The sequence below is a fragment of the Onychomys torridus genome, chromosome X (assembly GCF_903995425.1).
Source record: "Onychomys torridus chromosome X, mOncTor1.1, whole genome shotgun sequence".
In the NCBI taxonomy this organism is placed as follows: Eukaryota; Metazoa; Chordata; class Mammalia; order Rodentia; family Cricetidae; genus Onychomys; species Onychomys torridus.
In genome coordinates, this window is record NC_050466.1 from 64,185,624 (window position 1) to 64,202,511 (window position 16,888).

The 16,888-nt window shown below is 39.0% G+C and overlaps 1 protein-coding gene across 4 annotated transcripts in view; it reads right to left on the minus strand.

Annotated features, from left to right (window-relative positions):
- Map7d2 (MAP7 domain containing 2) overlaps nt 1-16,888 on the minus strand; it is a 121,619-nt gene that overhangs the window by 40,557 nt on the left and 64,174 nt on the right. For 2 of the 4 annotated variants that reach the window (XM_036174426.1, XM_036174428.1), the window contains exons 4-6: nt 7,703-7,814; nt 6,795-6,893; nt 4,547-4,657 (exon numbers count right to left, since the gene is read on the minus strand). In XM_036174426.1, coding sequence (XP_036030319.1) covers nt 4,547-4,657; nt 6,795-6,893; nt 7,703-7,814 — 322 coding nt within the window. The remainder of the gene's footprint in view (nt 1-4,546; nt 4,658-6,794; nt 6,894-7,702; nt 7,815-16,888) is intronic. The other 2 variants (XM_036174427.1, XM_036174429.1) reach the window with 2 other exon arrangements.

Here is a 16,888-nt window from a genome sequence, read left to right on the forward strand (position 1 = left end):
TCATTTCGTTTGTCTATTCAAGTTGTTTCTACTTGTGGCTACTGTAAATAATGCTGCTAACATTTTTAATTTTTCTGGCTCTATATCCAAAAGCAGAATTGCCAAATCATATCCTAACCAGTTAAGAAGTTTTATAGCCAGACATAGTGACACATACTGGCAATCTCAACACATGGGAGATGGAGGCAGAAGGATCAGGAGTTCAAGGCCAGCTTCAGCTACATCATGAGTTTGAGACCAACTTGGACTACATGAGGTTTTTGTCCTCTGCCCCCCAAAACAAACAATAAGAATAGACCCTATGTAATTTGATGTAATTTTCACAAATACACTGTATCTTTGGAATGGAGACCAGACTCTCTACCTTATGTGGACATTGTGCTGCTCATCTGCAAATGACGAAAATGCTTGTCTTAAATCCTGACATCATGATTTAATTGTATCTGGTAAAGGAAGGCTAGTGTTTGTCAGACTTTAATGTGCAGGTTACGGAGGATCTCAGAGCTGGCTTTTCTACAAAGTTCCCATTGCTGATCCATGGATCACATTTTAAGCACCAAAGTTCTAGACATTTTTTGAGTTCTTACTCTGTGCCAACCAGTATGTTATCTTATTTATACTATGATATCATTTAATCCTCATAATAATTTAATGTTAAATTTTTGAAATATGGTCTTGCTATGTTGCCCAGACTGGCCTTAAACTTATGATCTTCCTACTTCGGCCTTTGAGTAGCTGACATTACAAGCATTCATCACCATACATAGCTTTCATTGCAATAAATAAAAAACAAAAACTCCCCATTTTATACACGAGCAATAGTGAGTGGTAGATCCAGCTGTGGCACTCAAGGGAGTAAGATCTATATGTGATTTTTCCAAACAATCTCCTAAGAAAAGTCTACTAACCTCCATAGCCCATCAAGTTGATTTTCTACCTGATTCACATGCCACCAGTCATAAAATAATTTACTCACCTATATATTATTCAACTTTAAAACAAACAGCAATAGCAAAATACTGCCAGGCAGAAAATGCTACTAACCATTGAAAGCATTTCATAAAGCCAGCAAATGAGAAGCAAAATGCAAAAATTCAGGAATGAATCCAGGCTGACCAAAATGGTTTTAGGCATTTTCATTGACTTCACAACTTGGCCTCTTTTCCCTGAGTCACTTGCTTGCTCAGAGAGCATGTATGTACATCTGCTTCTGGCTAAAGAGGCCTGTGTGGGTATCAGCAGTCTCTAAACAAGGAAGGTTTCCCTGGAACTAAGGTGCATTTGATGAGTTGAGGGATGGAATTAAACTAAATTTTTAAAAAGCAGAATTAAAGTAAAATAAAATAATGTTTAAACAAGATAGTACAGGGCAGCATTTAACATTTTGATGGCAGAACAAATGTGGAAATAAAAATAATTCTAACAAAGGATGGCTTTAGAGTTTGTCCTAGTGAAATCAAACAAGTAAGACATCACTTAATTGTTTAGGAGAGCTCATTCATTCTCTTGTGGCATAAGAATTAATTTAACACACTATTACAGCGACCTTAGCTATATGTAAAGGTAAACACCTATAATCCCAGCATTTGGGGACTGAAGCAGGAGAATCCTGAGTTTGATGCTAGCCTGACCTACACAGTAAGAGCCTGTCTCAAAAACAAAACAAAGCAAAACAAAAGGAAAACAAGCACAGTGACCTGCATTAGTTGAAGAGAATTAGTGATCCCCACTTCCAAAAGTTATATAGACCCAGTTACTCACTAAGTACGTCTAACATTAGAAAAGGAAGGATTGCCGGGCAGTGGTGGTGCACTCCTTTAATCCCAACACTTGGGAGGCAGAGGCAAGCAGATCTCTGTGAGTTCGAGGCCAGCCTGGTCTCCAAAGTGAGTTCCAGGAAAGGCGCAAAGCTATACAGAGAAACCCTGTCTCGAAAAAAAAAAAAGAAAGAAAGAAAGAAAAGGAAGGATTGTACCATCAAAAACAAAAAAACATCTCATTTTAGCCTCTCTTGGAGGCCTGCTCTTTTCTGAAGAGGAAACAGAGAAGGAGGGGCTCTCAGGAAGAGGGGAGGTCGCAGGGAGCTGGAAGGAGTGGAAGGAGGGGAAAGTGTGGTCAGGATGTAATGTATGAGAGAAGAATCTATTTTCAATAATTTTTTTAAAAAATTACATATTAAAAATATATAAAAAGAAATATTTTAAAACACTAATTTTTTAAACAAAAAGTGCCATCCTGTAACATTATAAAAATAAATGCTCCCCTATCTTTTTAAACTTTTTTAAGGACAAAATTACAAAAACAGCACAAAAATAATAGCCAACCAATTATCAGCTTTAATGAAAGACAGTAGGTAGGATTCATGATCCCAAATTCAATGACCACTGGATGTGATGATTTACACCTAGCATTTGGGAGTGGAGATAGTAATCTCAGAAATTCAAGGCCATTCTGAACTATAGAATGAGATTCTGCCTGAAAAATCGCATGAAAATAACAGAAAACTCAAAAAATGTAAAGTAAAAGAAAAATAAAATATAATAACTAAAATGTTTTGGTTTGGGGGTATAATATATGACAATAGATATTGTTTGGATATCTATTTAGTAAATGGTATGGAGATTAAATTTTTCAACTTAGAATACACAAGCAGACAATTTAGTTGTCAACCATGATAAAGCATGTTTATTATGCATGTTCATCATTGCAAAGAAATGAATTTGAGAAAATACAGAATACATTTGCTAAAGGAATAGCCATAGAGTTAAAAGTGCTAAGTATTTTCTCTTTGAAGTCTTCCTTCCTTTCATGTTTCTACTGGTTACCATGAATGGGCATCAGAATTCAGCAGCATTGTGACACTTATGGGGACTCTGCTATACACAACATGCCTCTAGATGGAGGGATAAAGTCAATGCCAGTGAATGACAACCAGAAGGCCCGCCATCCTCTTCCAAGTCACAAACCTATTGATCATTTCTTGCTGATGACTTGACAACCTCAATAGTCTTCTAGTGCCTGACTTTCCTTCATTGGTACTTTAGGATATACATGTTACACAAGAAAGAGCCCTCTCTTTTTTAATCTATGTACAATAAAAGGCAAAAATTCAGGACTCCCATGACTCTTCTGAGCCTCCTTTAGAACACAGATGCTGTTACATCTGCTCAGGTTCTGAAAATGGTATGTGTCCCTCTATATACACAGTCTCCCAAATCAAAGCACTGCCTGGAAAGGTCCTTCATGCTTTTCCTTTTTGAAAAAAAACATCCTCTGCATAGAGTTCCCTGGGAAGGGGAAATAGATAAGATCTCCTGAGTAAACTGGGGGTGGAGTGGGGTGACAGGGAGGGGATGGGGGGATGGAAACATGAGGGATAGGGTTGGTCGAGTTGGAGATGGACTGGGGGTAGAGGAGTGTAAGAGATATGTTGATAGAGGGAGCCATTATGTGGTTAGGGCGAAAACTGGTGCTAGGGAAGTTCCCAGAATTCCACAAGGATACCCCAGATTAGACTACTAGCAATAGTGGAGAAGATGCTTGAACTGCCCCTCTCTTGTAATCAGATTGGTGAATACCCTAATTGTCATCAGAGAGCCTTCATACAGTAACTGATGGAAGCAGATGCAAAGATCCACAGCCAGACACCAGGCTGAGCTCCAGGAGTCCAGTTAAAGAGAGAGAATAAGCATGGGGGGGGTGTCAAGATCATGATGGGGGAACCCACAAAGACATCTGACCTGAGTTAGTGGGAACTCACAGGCTCTGGACCAACAGCTAGGGAGCCTGCATGAGACTGACCAAGACTCTCCACATGTGGCTGACAGTTGTGTAGCTTGGTCTGTTTGTGGGCCCCCAGCAGTGAGATCAGGACCTGTCCCTGGAGCATGAGCTGGATTTTTGGAACCTATTCCTCATGCTTGGATGCCTCACCCAGCCTTGAAGCAGGGGGAGGAGTTTGGTTCTCCCTCAACTTGATGTGCCATGCTCTGTTGACTCCCATGGGAAGCCTGCTCTTTTTGAATGGGGCTAGACAGGAGATGGGAGGAGAGAACAGGAGGAGAGGAGGGAGGAGAAACTGTGGCAGGTATGTAAAATAAATGAAAAAAATCCTCATATTATGTCTGTACTTCAGTTTTCATTTATAAAATAGGCAGGCCTACAAACCATGAATGACTTCAGAGTCCCATTTTTTCCATGTTATCAAGTCCCCCAGATAACTTTAATCAATTCTGCTCTTTCTGCTAATCAATTATATTACATCATTGACCCAGCAGGTGCTTTAAAAACTAAATAAAAAACCCTCCTCTGTGCTCTGTGAAATAGGTTCTTGCAGATTGGGAGATTATCAATTCCTATCAATCAATAATGACCTTTTATTATGGAACAATACCACTTTCTAAAGTCCTGTTAGCCAGACCCTAGAGGTTAGGACAGTGGTAATATTTACAGAAGACTTGAGAGGAGGCTTTCACAAAGGGCACTGTTAAGACATTCACACCAGAAAGAAGCAAACTGTAGAGACAAGGTCTACCTATTCACTTGCCTCGGTCTGGGGAATAAGATATTGCCACGGTGGATGAAGACAGGCGTTTACTCATAGGAGGCTCCATCTGCTTTGGCAAATTCATGGTTGATGTTGAAAGTTTGTCACATGCTGCAGAGAAATGCATTAAAAACATTGATTTTCATATCACTGTAGCCTGTGAAATCAAATCTCAAAAGTGTCCTTTCTGTCCTCATCCACACACATTCAGTGGTGCTCCACAGCAGCACAGCACATGGCTTCCATTATCTTAATCTGGAAATGTCTAGGCTACATCGACCACTGGTTTGCAATTTCTTCACTGTGCTCTTCTCTTTAATTTAATTTAAATGTTCAAACTCACTCAGATACTAAATGATACTAATGACACTAAAAAGATACTAATTCTACCTCGTATTTTCTTGTGTCCAAAGACTTTTAAATATATCTGCATCAAACAAAAACAAACTAACCCAGGGACAACTGTTCCTAGAAATATCTAGCACCTTGACTAAAACTCTATGTGCTGGAACAAAACTGTTCCTGAAGGTTATTTGAGGCTCACTTTGGAAAAAGAATGTAATTTGTAGCACAAGAAGTTATGTTTAAAGCAGCACTAACTTCAGCAGTTGCTGATTTTCCTATTTTTAAGAGACAACATCAAAATGGCTCTTCTGCAAATGTTTTAACGGTATAGTAAAGATTCAAACATCTGACCCTAGATTTGGTGTTCTCATATTCCAGTCATTGTTTTAGACTGGCTTCTCAATCAAATCATTACAACCACCAGAAAAGGATTGACAGTGCCAGTGAAGCTATGTCCGAACCCAAGGCAAAAGTAAAACTGTGCATGTGTTGCTGTTGAGGAAGCTAACTCCTACTATTTTCAAAATTAAACTTATTTTCAAATGAGAGAATTCCTTGTACATGGCTGACCAACAGGCAATTTCTGCTGACCAAAGGGCAATCTTAAATCATTTTAATTAAGCTAAAATCAAAATATATCATATTTTAATCGAGGATACATGAAACACTTATTCTTGAAATGATGTTTTACATGTCAATACTCTCACTCTTCAATTTTAATTACTTTAACTTTCTGTAAAAATAAGCAAACACTAGAAATTATAAACCATGTATATAACTGTACACTTTTCCTTCTTTGCCTCAGGCTCTGATATGGCTTGGCACAGCACTAGTATCTAGAAATTCATATTTGGGTCAGGGATGTTGACCAGTGGTGGAGTGTTTGCTTAGCATAGGTAACACCGTGGATTCCCTGGGGAAGCAGGGGAGGAGGAGAGAGGGAAAGTGGGAGGTAACTTGTTATTCTGTTTAACGTGGATTGTTCTGTGGTTTAATTTTTTAAAAATAGCATTGAAATATTATCTCATCTTTGTATTTTTGCCATTCCTATAAATTGATGTCTGAGTCACTCACCTCACCTTGTTACTGGCCTTGGGTAATAATACTCTATTCTCAACTTTCCATGGGGGAAGACCAAATCTCAACCCATTAAGCAAAATCTGTGATACTACCAATAAGGATATTATTCTGTGTCAGAGGAAAGCCAAAAGTCAGAGATATTTATTCCTACAATTACTATAACCCTCTATATTGCTGGTTAATATCACATCCCTTCTATTTCTCATTTTCAGTTTATCATTCAAATGTATAGTAATTCTAAAGTCATGACTAAATGCAAACTAAGTTTTGCTCTTAATCTACACCGTAAGAATTTTGTATGTGAAAGAGAGCCTCTTAGACAGAGAGATGGCGTAAAGCACAAAGCCAAGTTGTCTAATTATGTGGATTCTCCATGTTAATACTGATAAATTTCCTACCAGTAGCTCTCAAACACTTCTCCAGATATCCATCACATTAACCAAGCCCAAGTATTCTATTTAGAAATCTGTGTGATCTCTGGGTTTTCACCAGAAGCAATGAAATGTCTTGCTACTTGACACCTAAAACAAGATGACCAATGAGACTGTTAAATGTCTAAATACACAAAAGTCAAATACTGAAGAGATTTTTTAAAGGCAGAAGTTAGTGAGCTGATGAAATGTCTCCAGGACACTAAGATACAAGGCATGCAGCTCTAAGAACAAAAACATATGGGCATGTCATTCACAGCTCTAGAGAAAAAGTCATGACAGGTCAGACTAAGAACTCAGTTGTGAAAGTACTTGAGACAGACACAGTGATGGAGGAGGGTGATCAGAACGGTTATCACAAAACACTATGGTATGGTGATGCTCAGGTATACCATTGGTGGACTCGGCAGCAGCTGTAGTGGTCCCTGTGTCCGAAGGGAGGGTGCTGGCTGCTAAAGTTAGAGGAAGGGGTGGGGTATTTTCTGATTCACCTACACAGAAAAAAAATCAGAGCAAAGAGAGATGAAAGAAAAAGTTCCAATTTGTTGTTGCACTTAGTTTCTAATAAAGAAATTAGAAAAGTAACAAATTAGTTATTGCCTTCTCAAAAAAAAGAAAAGGTGCATTCACTGACAAATGACTAAAAGAACAAGATGGCAAAGTCAAGAGATGGTAATTTAAACATCTGCTCTCAGAAGGAGCTAGTACCCAACTCCTGCATAACAGAATGCTGAGATCACTGAGACATACTATGATATTGAAAAGAGGAAAAGGTCATCCTGATATTAGTTAATAATCCATACATCTAGGCATTTAAAATTTTAAAGATAATTATGAATCGGATAATGATGTAAGTAAGTTGCTTTAAAATGAAATCAAAAGAGCAACAAAAAATCGTCATGAAGAAGAAAAATGCCCAGCCCTTCTTAGAGAGTAACTGCTGTGCCTTTTCCAGTCACATCTACAGCTGTAACTGTGTCTCCTGCCATTTCCCTCTCCTGAAATGAGATTAGTTTTAGACCTGCGTATTTAGTGCAGCTACCACACTCTGTATTTGTTTTCTTTGCTTTTCTTTTGCTCTTTCCTAAAGCCCAGTATTCATGCTTCAACTATCTGATAGCAGGATGAATGGCAGCTCCCTTTATGAGAAATGAATACACACACAGGAAGCGTGGCAGTTTAAGCATCTGAAAAGGTGCCTGTAGAGCTGTACACATCATCTTCCAATCCTGCAGATATCCAGTTATGCTCATGATCTCCCCACAGAGGCCCTGCAATGCAGAGATAGCATTAGACTCACCTTCCCGTCCTCCAGGCCCTGAAGCCGATGATCCTGCCCAGGAACACTTCTTCTTCAGCTCTAGCTGCTGTGTGCGCTCCAGGGACCTGCGCATCATTGCTTCCAGGCGTTCCTGCCCAAATCCCCAAAAGCAAAAAGCACAGAATATTAACAGAAAACAGAATCAACCACTCAGCTGTACTGCACTGATGCCTTAGCACTCTGGACAAGTCACGCAATGGGGCTTTCTGTACTCAGCATCCCAAACCCAGGCATGTGTGCTCTCTTCACCACACCAGTGCCTTTTGGTGAGTGGAGAGTAAACAATACAGCTAGGCTAGTGCTGGATTCTCCAGCCACAGACTATGAACGCTGTCCTGTCCTGTCTCCTCCCTTCTCCTCCCTGGGGAGAAGCTGTTGCTATGCCAGCTCTTGATTTGCTTATGAATAATGCTCAATAAGCATTAACTCTTTCAAGCCTGTCTCAAATTTGGTTAAGAGAACTGAAATTTGGTCCCAGTACCAAATGTAAGCCTTTCTAATTGAAAACATGAGAAAACATAAAATGAAGTATAATTTGAATTTTCAGCCTTGTATATATAGCTTTTGAAGACTTGATTTTGAAACATATTTTATAAAGCCTCATTTTCATCTTTGAGCTTCTTTTCTGCGTTGTAATACTTGTCTGCTCATATCTTACGGTAATACTACACAGTCCAAGATTTGACAAGGGTACAGAAACTTCTGGCTACAAAATAAAACACCCAATGCCTTGACACAGTTAGGTGTGTGTGTAGGTGGGGTGGTGGCGAAAGCTAAGTAATTTTTAACTAGAAAATAAAAACAGTTGCCAGGCTACTCTCTTAAAGGAGGATTTATCAAATCACCCATATTAACCAAAGTGTTACTTTCATAAAGTTGTTCTTGACAGTGAAGCAAAGGTGTTCTAATTCTGCACCCCCCACTATCCTAATGCAAATACCAGCTCCTCTCCTTCCCTCTGCTGGAGAAGCCTGAGGTAAGGCTGGTCATTACATTGTAGTGCTCTGGGACTAGACTAACCCTCCATTAGTCCAAATATGTAGCTAGGATTTTTGGGGCTTAATAAAAACAAGCAAGAAAAATTTAGGATAGCAAAAGCTGAGTAATCATGACTTAAGCATCAGTGTTCTAGTTTGGGGTCAGGCACTCTCCAAACATGAGTGTGCATTTTTTAGATGTCCTATTCTGATGATCTTGGCCTTGAAGTTCTGATGACAAACACTGGTGGTCTTCCAGGTAAAAGCTGGAACTTGGAGGGAAGAGAGCTATACCACCAAAGAGTAAAATATGGCTACCAGAGACAGCCAAATAGTGTTTCATTACATTAATTTAACAATAAGTATTTAACTAGCAACCTAATTTGTTGTAAACACTTCACCCTAGAATAAATTTAGTTCAGGATGAGTTTGGGTACAATTTCTACATGTCAGAAGCACCTCATAAGACAGTCACCAATCTATTAAGGGACACAGTCAGAACAAAGACCACTGAAGACAGCCTTGTTACTGAGCAGCTATCTAAGTGGCAGAATTATAAAGGACTGCTTGCTCTCCTAAAGCCAGACATATCCCTGGAAAACTTAGGCCAAAAAAAGCTTTAGAAAATCTATTCATGTTAACCATCCTCAATTTCTTGAACTGCTCCAGATTACAACACTGGAAGCTTGTTCTTTTTAACTTTGAGTAGATTTGTGATTCACTTTTTAGCCCTCTAACCATTTTACATTTCTGGGCTTCAATTTCCTCACCTATAAAACAAAGATGATATTTCTTACATCACCATGTCATACAAGGTTAATGGCTAAAACTAGTACCTGAGGTGGTTAAGTCTTTAATCAGTGTTAAATGAATCTGAATTTGAAAGAAGATTAATAAGATAGTTTAGAACAGTGACTTTCAAACTTCAGTGTGGATGCATCAGAACCCCACAAAGGATTTGGGATTTACTCCTAGGGTTTCTCAGTAAACTGAGGATAATGTCTTATATTTATTTTTGGCCTAGAACACAAGGCCTTGTACATGTTAAAGAACACTGAATTACACCTAGCCCAAGAATTTACATTTATGACTACTTTTCAGGTGCTGCTACAACTATTTACAGATAAAAGGTTGAGCATGAGAAATCAAGGGAAATAAAGTTTAGTAACACTAGAAAAACAGTATTCATAAATACTAGAACTGAATAATGCCTACTAAGCTGTGGTTCTCCTGAGTATCACTGGTAACCAACAGAGGATGGCAAAGGGCAAGGCATATTCTTTCTTGTCCCTTCAGTATGTTCTACCATGTGGGCTTATAAGAAGGAAGGTGAGGAAGAAGGGAATCTAAACTCTTGATCTCTTTACTTCTGGATGACTCTCCATCTGATTAGATGACTAAACCAATCTGGAAAATTGTGATCAACAGTGACCACTGAGATGGCCAACCTGGATTAAAACCCCAGTAGAGCATTTGGGAAAATTGGATATTGACACGTAGAAGAATGAAACTAAATCCTAGTTTTCACTCTGTACAAAATGTTTAAAAACAGATCAAAGATCTCAATTTAAGATGCAAAACTGAAACTTCTAGAGAAAAACCTAATGAAAATATGTCAAGATTTAGTATGGGCAAGGATTTTCCAGAAATGACTTAAATGGTTCACTAAATAATCTCAAGAAATGATAAATGATATCTTATCAATTGAAAACTTTCTTCACAGAAAGGAAACAATTATCAGAGTGAAGACACAGCCTACAAAATGGGAGAGAATCTTCACAAACTATATAACTGACAGGTAATTAATATCAAGACCATATAAAGAACTACTAAAATTAAACATCCCATCACCCCAATTATCCAATTAATTAATGGGCAAATGAATTAAACAGATGATTCTCAAAAGGAAGAAATAGAAATGGCCAATAAATATTTAGAAAATATTCAATATCCCTAGCCATTAAGGAAATGCCAATTAAAGCTTCATTGTAATTCTATCATACCATAATAGGATTGGCTATCATTAAGAAAACAAATTACAACAAATACTAGCAAGGATGTTGGGGAAAGGACCCCCTTTCATACTGTTACCAGAAATGAAAATGGGTATTTCCACTATGGAAGTTAGAATGAAGATTCCTCAAAAAAATTAAAGCTACATCAACCACATGAATGACCCAGTTTTATCAGCAGTGCACACATACATACCTGGAGGACTCTAGTTAGCATAACACAAGGATACGTGCACATCCATGTTTACAGCTACAGCATTTACAATAGCCAAGATAGGCAACCATCCTAGATACCTAGTAATAAATGAATACATCAAGATAATATGGCAATTAGGAGAAAGAGATTAGAGCAAAAAGTGCCATAATGCATCTGGAGAGATGGTTCAGTGATATAGAGTGTGCACTGCTTTGCAGAAGATCCACGTTTGGTTTCCAGTACCCATGTCAGGTAGTTCATAACTGCCTATAACTCCAGCTCCAGGAGAATCTGAAGCCCTTTTCTGGCCTCCATGGGTCAGATGCATGTACCACTCCCAACATACACATAAATAAAAATCAAAATAAATTATTTTTATAAAGAAGTGCCAGCTGGGCACATGCTGGGGAGGCAGAGGCAGATGGATCTCTATGAGTTTGAGGCCAGCTGGGCTACAGAGTGAGTTCCAGGAAAGGGCTCCAAAGCTACACAGAGAAACCTTGTCTCAAAACAAAACAAAACAAAACAAAACAAAGTGCCATAATGAAACTCATTAATTTATATACCAACTTAAAACTGAATAATAACTTGATAATATTTAGTAATAATAATTGATAATAAATTAAAAGGCAAGTGATTCAAGAAGAAAATGTGGTATTTATATACAATGCACTTTTTAAAGATTTATTTTTATTTCATGTGTTTAAGTATTTTGCCTGAAGGTACATAAGAGCACTGTGTGTGTGCCTGGTGCCCATGGAATACTGAAAAGGGAGCCAGATTCCCTTGATGGTTGAGAACCACCATACAGGTGCTAGGAATCTAATCTGAGTCCTCTTCAAGAGCAGTGAGTGCTCTTAACCACTGAGTAATCGCTCCAGCCCCCACAATGGAGTTTTACTTAGCTATGATGAAGAATGTAATGATGTCACTTGTAGAAAAATTGCTAGAACTAAAGATCATGATTAGCAAAACAAGCCAGACTCAGAGAGACACAAAATAGGTTTTTTCATACATGTAAACTGGATTTAAATATAAATGCATATATACATAAATATACATGACCTAAAAGTAGAAGAGGGACTGAGGGGAAAGAAGAGTTATAAAAAGAGATGGAGTAACAAGAAAGGATAATGTGGGAAAATAAAAAATACCACTTTTTTTTCAGATGTAGAATTTGTATTAAACCATACATACATACATACATACATATATGCAACATGAAACTAGAAAAGGGTCTATTGGGGAAAGGAGGAGTAGGGAAAGTTAGTGGGGAAATAAACATGACCAAAACACAATTTTATATATATATGTGTGTGTGTGTGTGTGTGTGTGTGTGTGTGTGTGTGTGTGTGTGTTTGTGCGCGCCCGTGTGTGTGCGTGTGTGTATCTCGTAAAAATAAAACCCATATGTTCCATGTTAACTAAAACTAGAATTAATATTTTAAAAAGTCAAGAAAAGTCCTCTAGCACAGAATGATGTAGACATTGTTGCCTGGGTGTCAGGGGAGGGAGGGGGAAGGAGAGGAGGGAACAGAGGAGAGAGAAGAGAAAGAGAGACAGAGAGCAAGCTATACCTTTCCTACTATTTTTACTGTATGTGTTCATGGATGACACTGTAAAGACAATCCCCCAGTGGTCCACAACAGGCTTCACAGGAGGTCTCCTCTCTACAAACAATTTCTACATCTAGCCCTGTGGTCAGCCAAGTCCCTCTAAGAGTGGCCAGACTTCAGCTGAGTCAAGTTTTTGTTTAGATAAATTAATACATTTCTTGTTTTATACCCAGTTTTTTTATTAGCTACTAAGCAATGACAGTGTGAAAAATTTAGATTTGATGTGTCAACTTAAAAGAGGTGAAGCTAAAGCCGGTCAGTGGTGGCACACGCCTTTAAACCCAGCACTTGGGAGGCAGAGCCAGTTGTGAGTTCGAGTCCAGCCTTATCTACAAAGTGAGTTCCAGGACAGGCTCTAAACAAACAATCAAAAACAAAAAAAGAGGTGAAGCTGCTCTTTGAAAGAAGATTCTCTTAGTTATTTGTTTAGCACAAGAAATAGAGTTGCTCTTTCTCTAAATCCCACCTTACAGGGCAATCAGGCAAGAAGCTAATTGAATGAAGATTAGGTGAGCATACTGAATTGTCCACCAAAACTTAAGGTGACAAGAACTTGTTCTAGCAGCTGAATTCTGAAGGTATGTGGCATACGGGATTCTATAGGAAGTGAAGGTGACTTCTACCAAGTATATTAGTTAGTTCAAGGACAGAGTCTCAAATGGATACTGGACATGGCTCCCTCCATAGGACAACTGCTGCCACTGCTACACTCCTGCCAATTCTCAAGATTTCTAAGTCAGGGTGTTGGTTTTGCCTTACAGAAAATGGAATGTCATGCCAGATGATCTGGTCTTGATGTATCTGAATCAGTGGTTTCATGCAGCCCTTCCCTGTTTCATATTCCTATGATGGCATGATGTTCTTCTCTAACCTTCTATGTCCCAACACAGAAGTGGATGATCTCAGTGTCTACACTAGGGGTTTAAGAATGACCAGAACCAAAAAAAAACAAAAACAAAAAACCAAAAAAAAAAAATACCAACAACTTCAAAGTATCAGACTCAGAGATGTAAGACTTCCCACTTGGCGAGAAAAGCAAAATAGCCTATATCAGATAAATAATCTTTCCACTGAGGTGTTTTCTTGGTTGACAGAGACAGAACATGACTAAAAAAAACTTAAATTCAGCACTGAGGGGAAAAATAACATTCTAGAGCCAGGTGTTGAACATTCAAAAGCCCTCACTGAGATCTCCAAGAACCACAGAGTTGACCACAGAAGGCTTCCTTTAGAGGACTTCCACAGTGCAGTGCAGAGCAATCCCACTGCCCTGAAGATCACTCATGAGAACACTAAGTTTTTATATCAGCAGTATACTAACCCTGATGTGGTTAACTTATTACCCTATGTGTGGAAAGTCCCTAAGCTACACCTGGGTCTCCTGAGGCTCTGAGGGTGGGAGCAGGTGACAGAGGTAAGCTTCTGCTTTCTTGGGTTGCTACACAACCTTACAAAGCCCAGCTCTCAGCATAGACTTGACCTGCTAAAGCTATGCCATGGAGTTCCTGGGAAAAAGAGAAAAGTAATTTCAGGTTGTGTTAATGCCGACAAGAGGTCAGATCATATCCTTTACTACACTGGGGATAAAAGAAAGCACAGAACCAGAAAACATCCAGAAGTTAAACTACTAAAGGTTAAGCTGTATCAGGACCAAGCATCTAACATAATATTCCCTTATCAACAGGAGTATGAGACTGACTACATTAAGTGCCTCTAACACTAATGTTCCATAAAGGAAAACTATGAGCAGGAATTGCCTCCAAAGTGGACCCCTGTGACACTGCAGGATGTGCTGAAGCATGAGAAGGATCTAATGTGACACTTCATAATGTTCCTTTCTGGAAGAAGTAGTTACAAGCTTTCTCTTGAATCAGCAATCCAGCAGGATGTCAAGAATTAAAATAGGAAGGCCAGGGAGAAAAGGGACAAACTCTAAGTCATCAAGGAATGGAGGATGGGAAAGGAAGAAAATAGGCAAGTCCAGTGACTCATGAAAAACATACAGGCTAAGAATGGATAAATCTATCTTAAGTTACCCAAACAGCTTCGCATACACTGCCTCCCCCCTCCCCCGCCAATACTGAGCATTGAACCTAGGGATACACATGTGTTAGGAAAGTGCTCTATCATTGAGTTGTACCCTCAGCCCTCTTTTGAAACTATTGACACTGAAATAGTCCTGCTAAATTGCTCAAGCTATCCTTGAACTTGTTCTGTAGCCAAGACATTTCCTGAGAACTTTTGATCCTACTGTCTTAGACTCCTAAGTAGCTAGAATTACAGACCTGTACCATGAGGCCTATGTGAATTTTGTTTTGTTTTCTTTTTTTGGATTTTCATCCAGATTTTTTTATGTTTTATTGAAACATAGTCTTATATAGCCTGAGTTAGTCTCAAACTGTCTATGAAACCAAGGATAAACTTGAACTTCTGAACCTTCAGCCTCTATTTCCATATGGCTTACTTTTTTTTTTAATAGTACATAGACTGTTTCATGTCTTCTGGACCTATCTTGACCTTGCCTCCACCAAAGTCAGCTGAAATAACTGGAGAGAGTCTCACGTTTCTAGCAATAACTCTGTACAAGGTGCTTGCTGGGCACTTTTACAAGTCACCTTCTTCAGTCCCTGTACCTTTGTTTGGGTCTGAGGAAACAGTTGGGGAGGGAGGTTATATGATTTGCTCTAGTTACCAGTTGCTTAGTGATAAGAATGAGGTATAAACTGAGATCAGAAAAAGCCACAACAATCAGAATTAAGTAAGCAACAGTGAACCACAGGAAACAGCTTTGCTCATCTGCTAAGAAAAAAAAAATCACCATAAATAGGTGTCACTTTACAGGCAAAGGTGGGTCTCAATATGTGTGGTTCAGTCCATGGTCAATGTTCGTATGTCCTCTTTAAAATTAAAAAAGAGAAAGTGGAGTCTGTCTAGGGAAGCAGGTAGGCTGACTAGAGATCTCCACCACTCCCTTCGCTCTTCCAAATCCAATCCTCCAGTTTCATCCCCAGCTCTGCTGCAGTCTCCCTTCCAAATGGCCCCCATCTGGGGCACCACACAGATCTCCCTCCTAGTCTTCCTCTCTACTCATTGTTTTTACCCCAGCCCCAGCCCCAGCCCCCAACTCCAGCACACACTCCCTGGGAACTGACAAGCCACTCTCACCACATAAACAAGTAAGCTAACTGCAGATCTTCACCTCCTCCTCCATTCCTCCAAATCCAATCCCCCAAACTCATCCCCCAGCTCTGTAGCAGACCTTCTGCTGTGGTCTTTCCTCACTCTCTGCCCCTATCCCAGTAAACTTTGCATCTTGGTGGAACACAGTTTTCCTCCCTCCTGTAGGCCCCTTCAGGTCCCCCCCAGCCCATCCCCATTCCTAAGTGTCATCTGCCAATACTCAGAAACACATTTTACCTAAAACGTCCAGCAGCCACACCTATCAAGATCCAAGAAGAATTTCCTGCCAGGCAACACACAGCCACCACTGGCTCCTAAGAACCAGAAAGGCCAACAGAAAGCAAGGTACAAAATAACCACCTGACAAAGACAAGACAAAATATCAGCACCTAGAGTTACAATCATCCCAATCCTAAATGTCTAGACACCAGCATAAAAATACAATCATTAACAGCTAAGATAGTATGTCTCCCAGCAACTAGAGCCCAGCAACCCTACCAGAGGAGGCCCTAAGAAATGCAATATAGCTGAAGCATAAGACAAGGACTTCAACTTTTATGAATATGTTAGAGGTTCTTAAATAGGAAATGAATAAATCACGTAAAGAAATCTATGAAAACACAAACAGTGGAGGAATATGAATAACACAGTTTAAGGCCTTAAAAGTGGAAACAGAATCAATAAGGAAAACTCAAACTGAGGGAAATCTGGAAATGAAAAATTGAGGAACTTGAACAGGAACCTCATAGACAAGCCTCAACAACAGAATACAAAAGATGAAATAGAGACTCTCAGGTACTAAAGACACAATAGAACAAATAGATACCTTTTGTCAAAGAAAATGTTAAATAAAAAGTATCCTGGTTCAAAACATCCAGAAAATCTGGGACATTATGAAAAGACCAAATTTAAGAATAATAAGAATGAAGAAAGGAGAAAAAAACCCAGGACAAAGGCATAGAAAATATTTTTAACAAACTCATAGAAGAAAATTTTTCTAACCTAAAAAAGGAGATGCCTATCAAAGTACAAGAAGCATACAGAATACCAAATAGATTGAACCAGAAAAGAAAGTCCCCTCAGCACATAATCAAAATGCTAAATGTACATAACAAAGAAAGGATATTAAAAGTTACAAGAAAAAAGAACAATAACATATAAAGGCAGACCTATTAGAATTACAC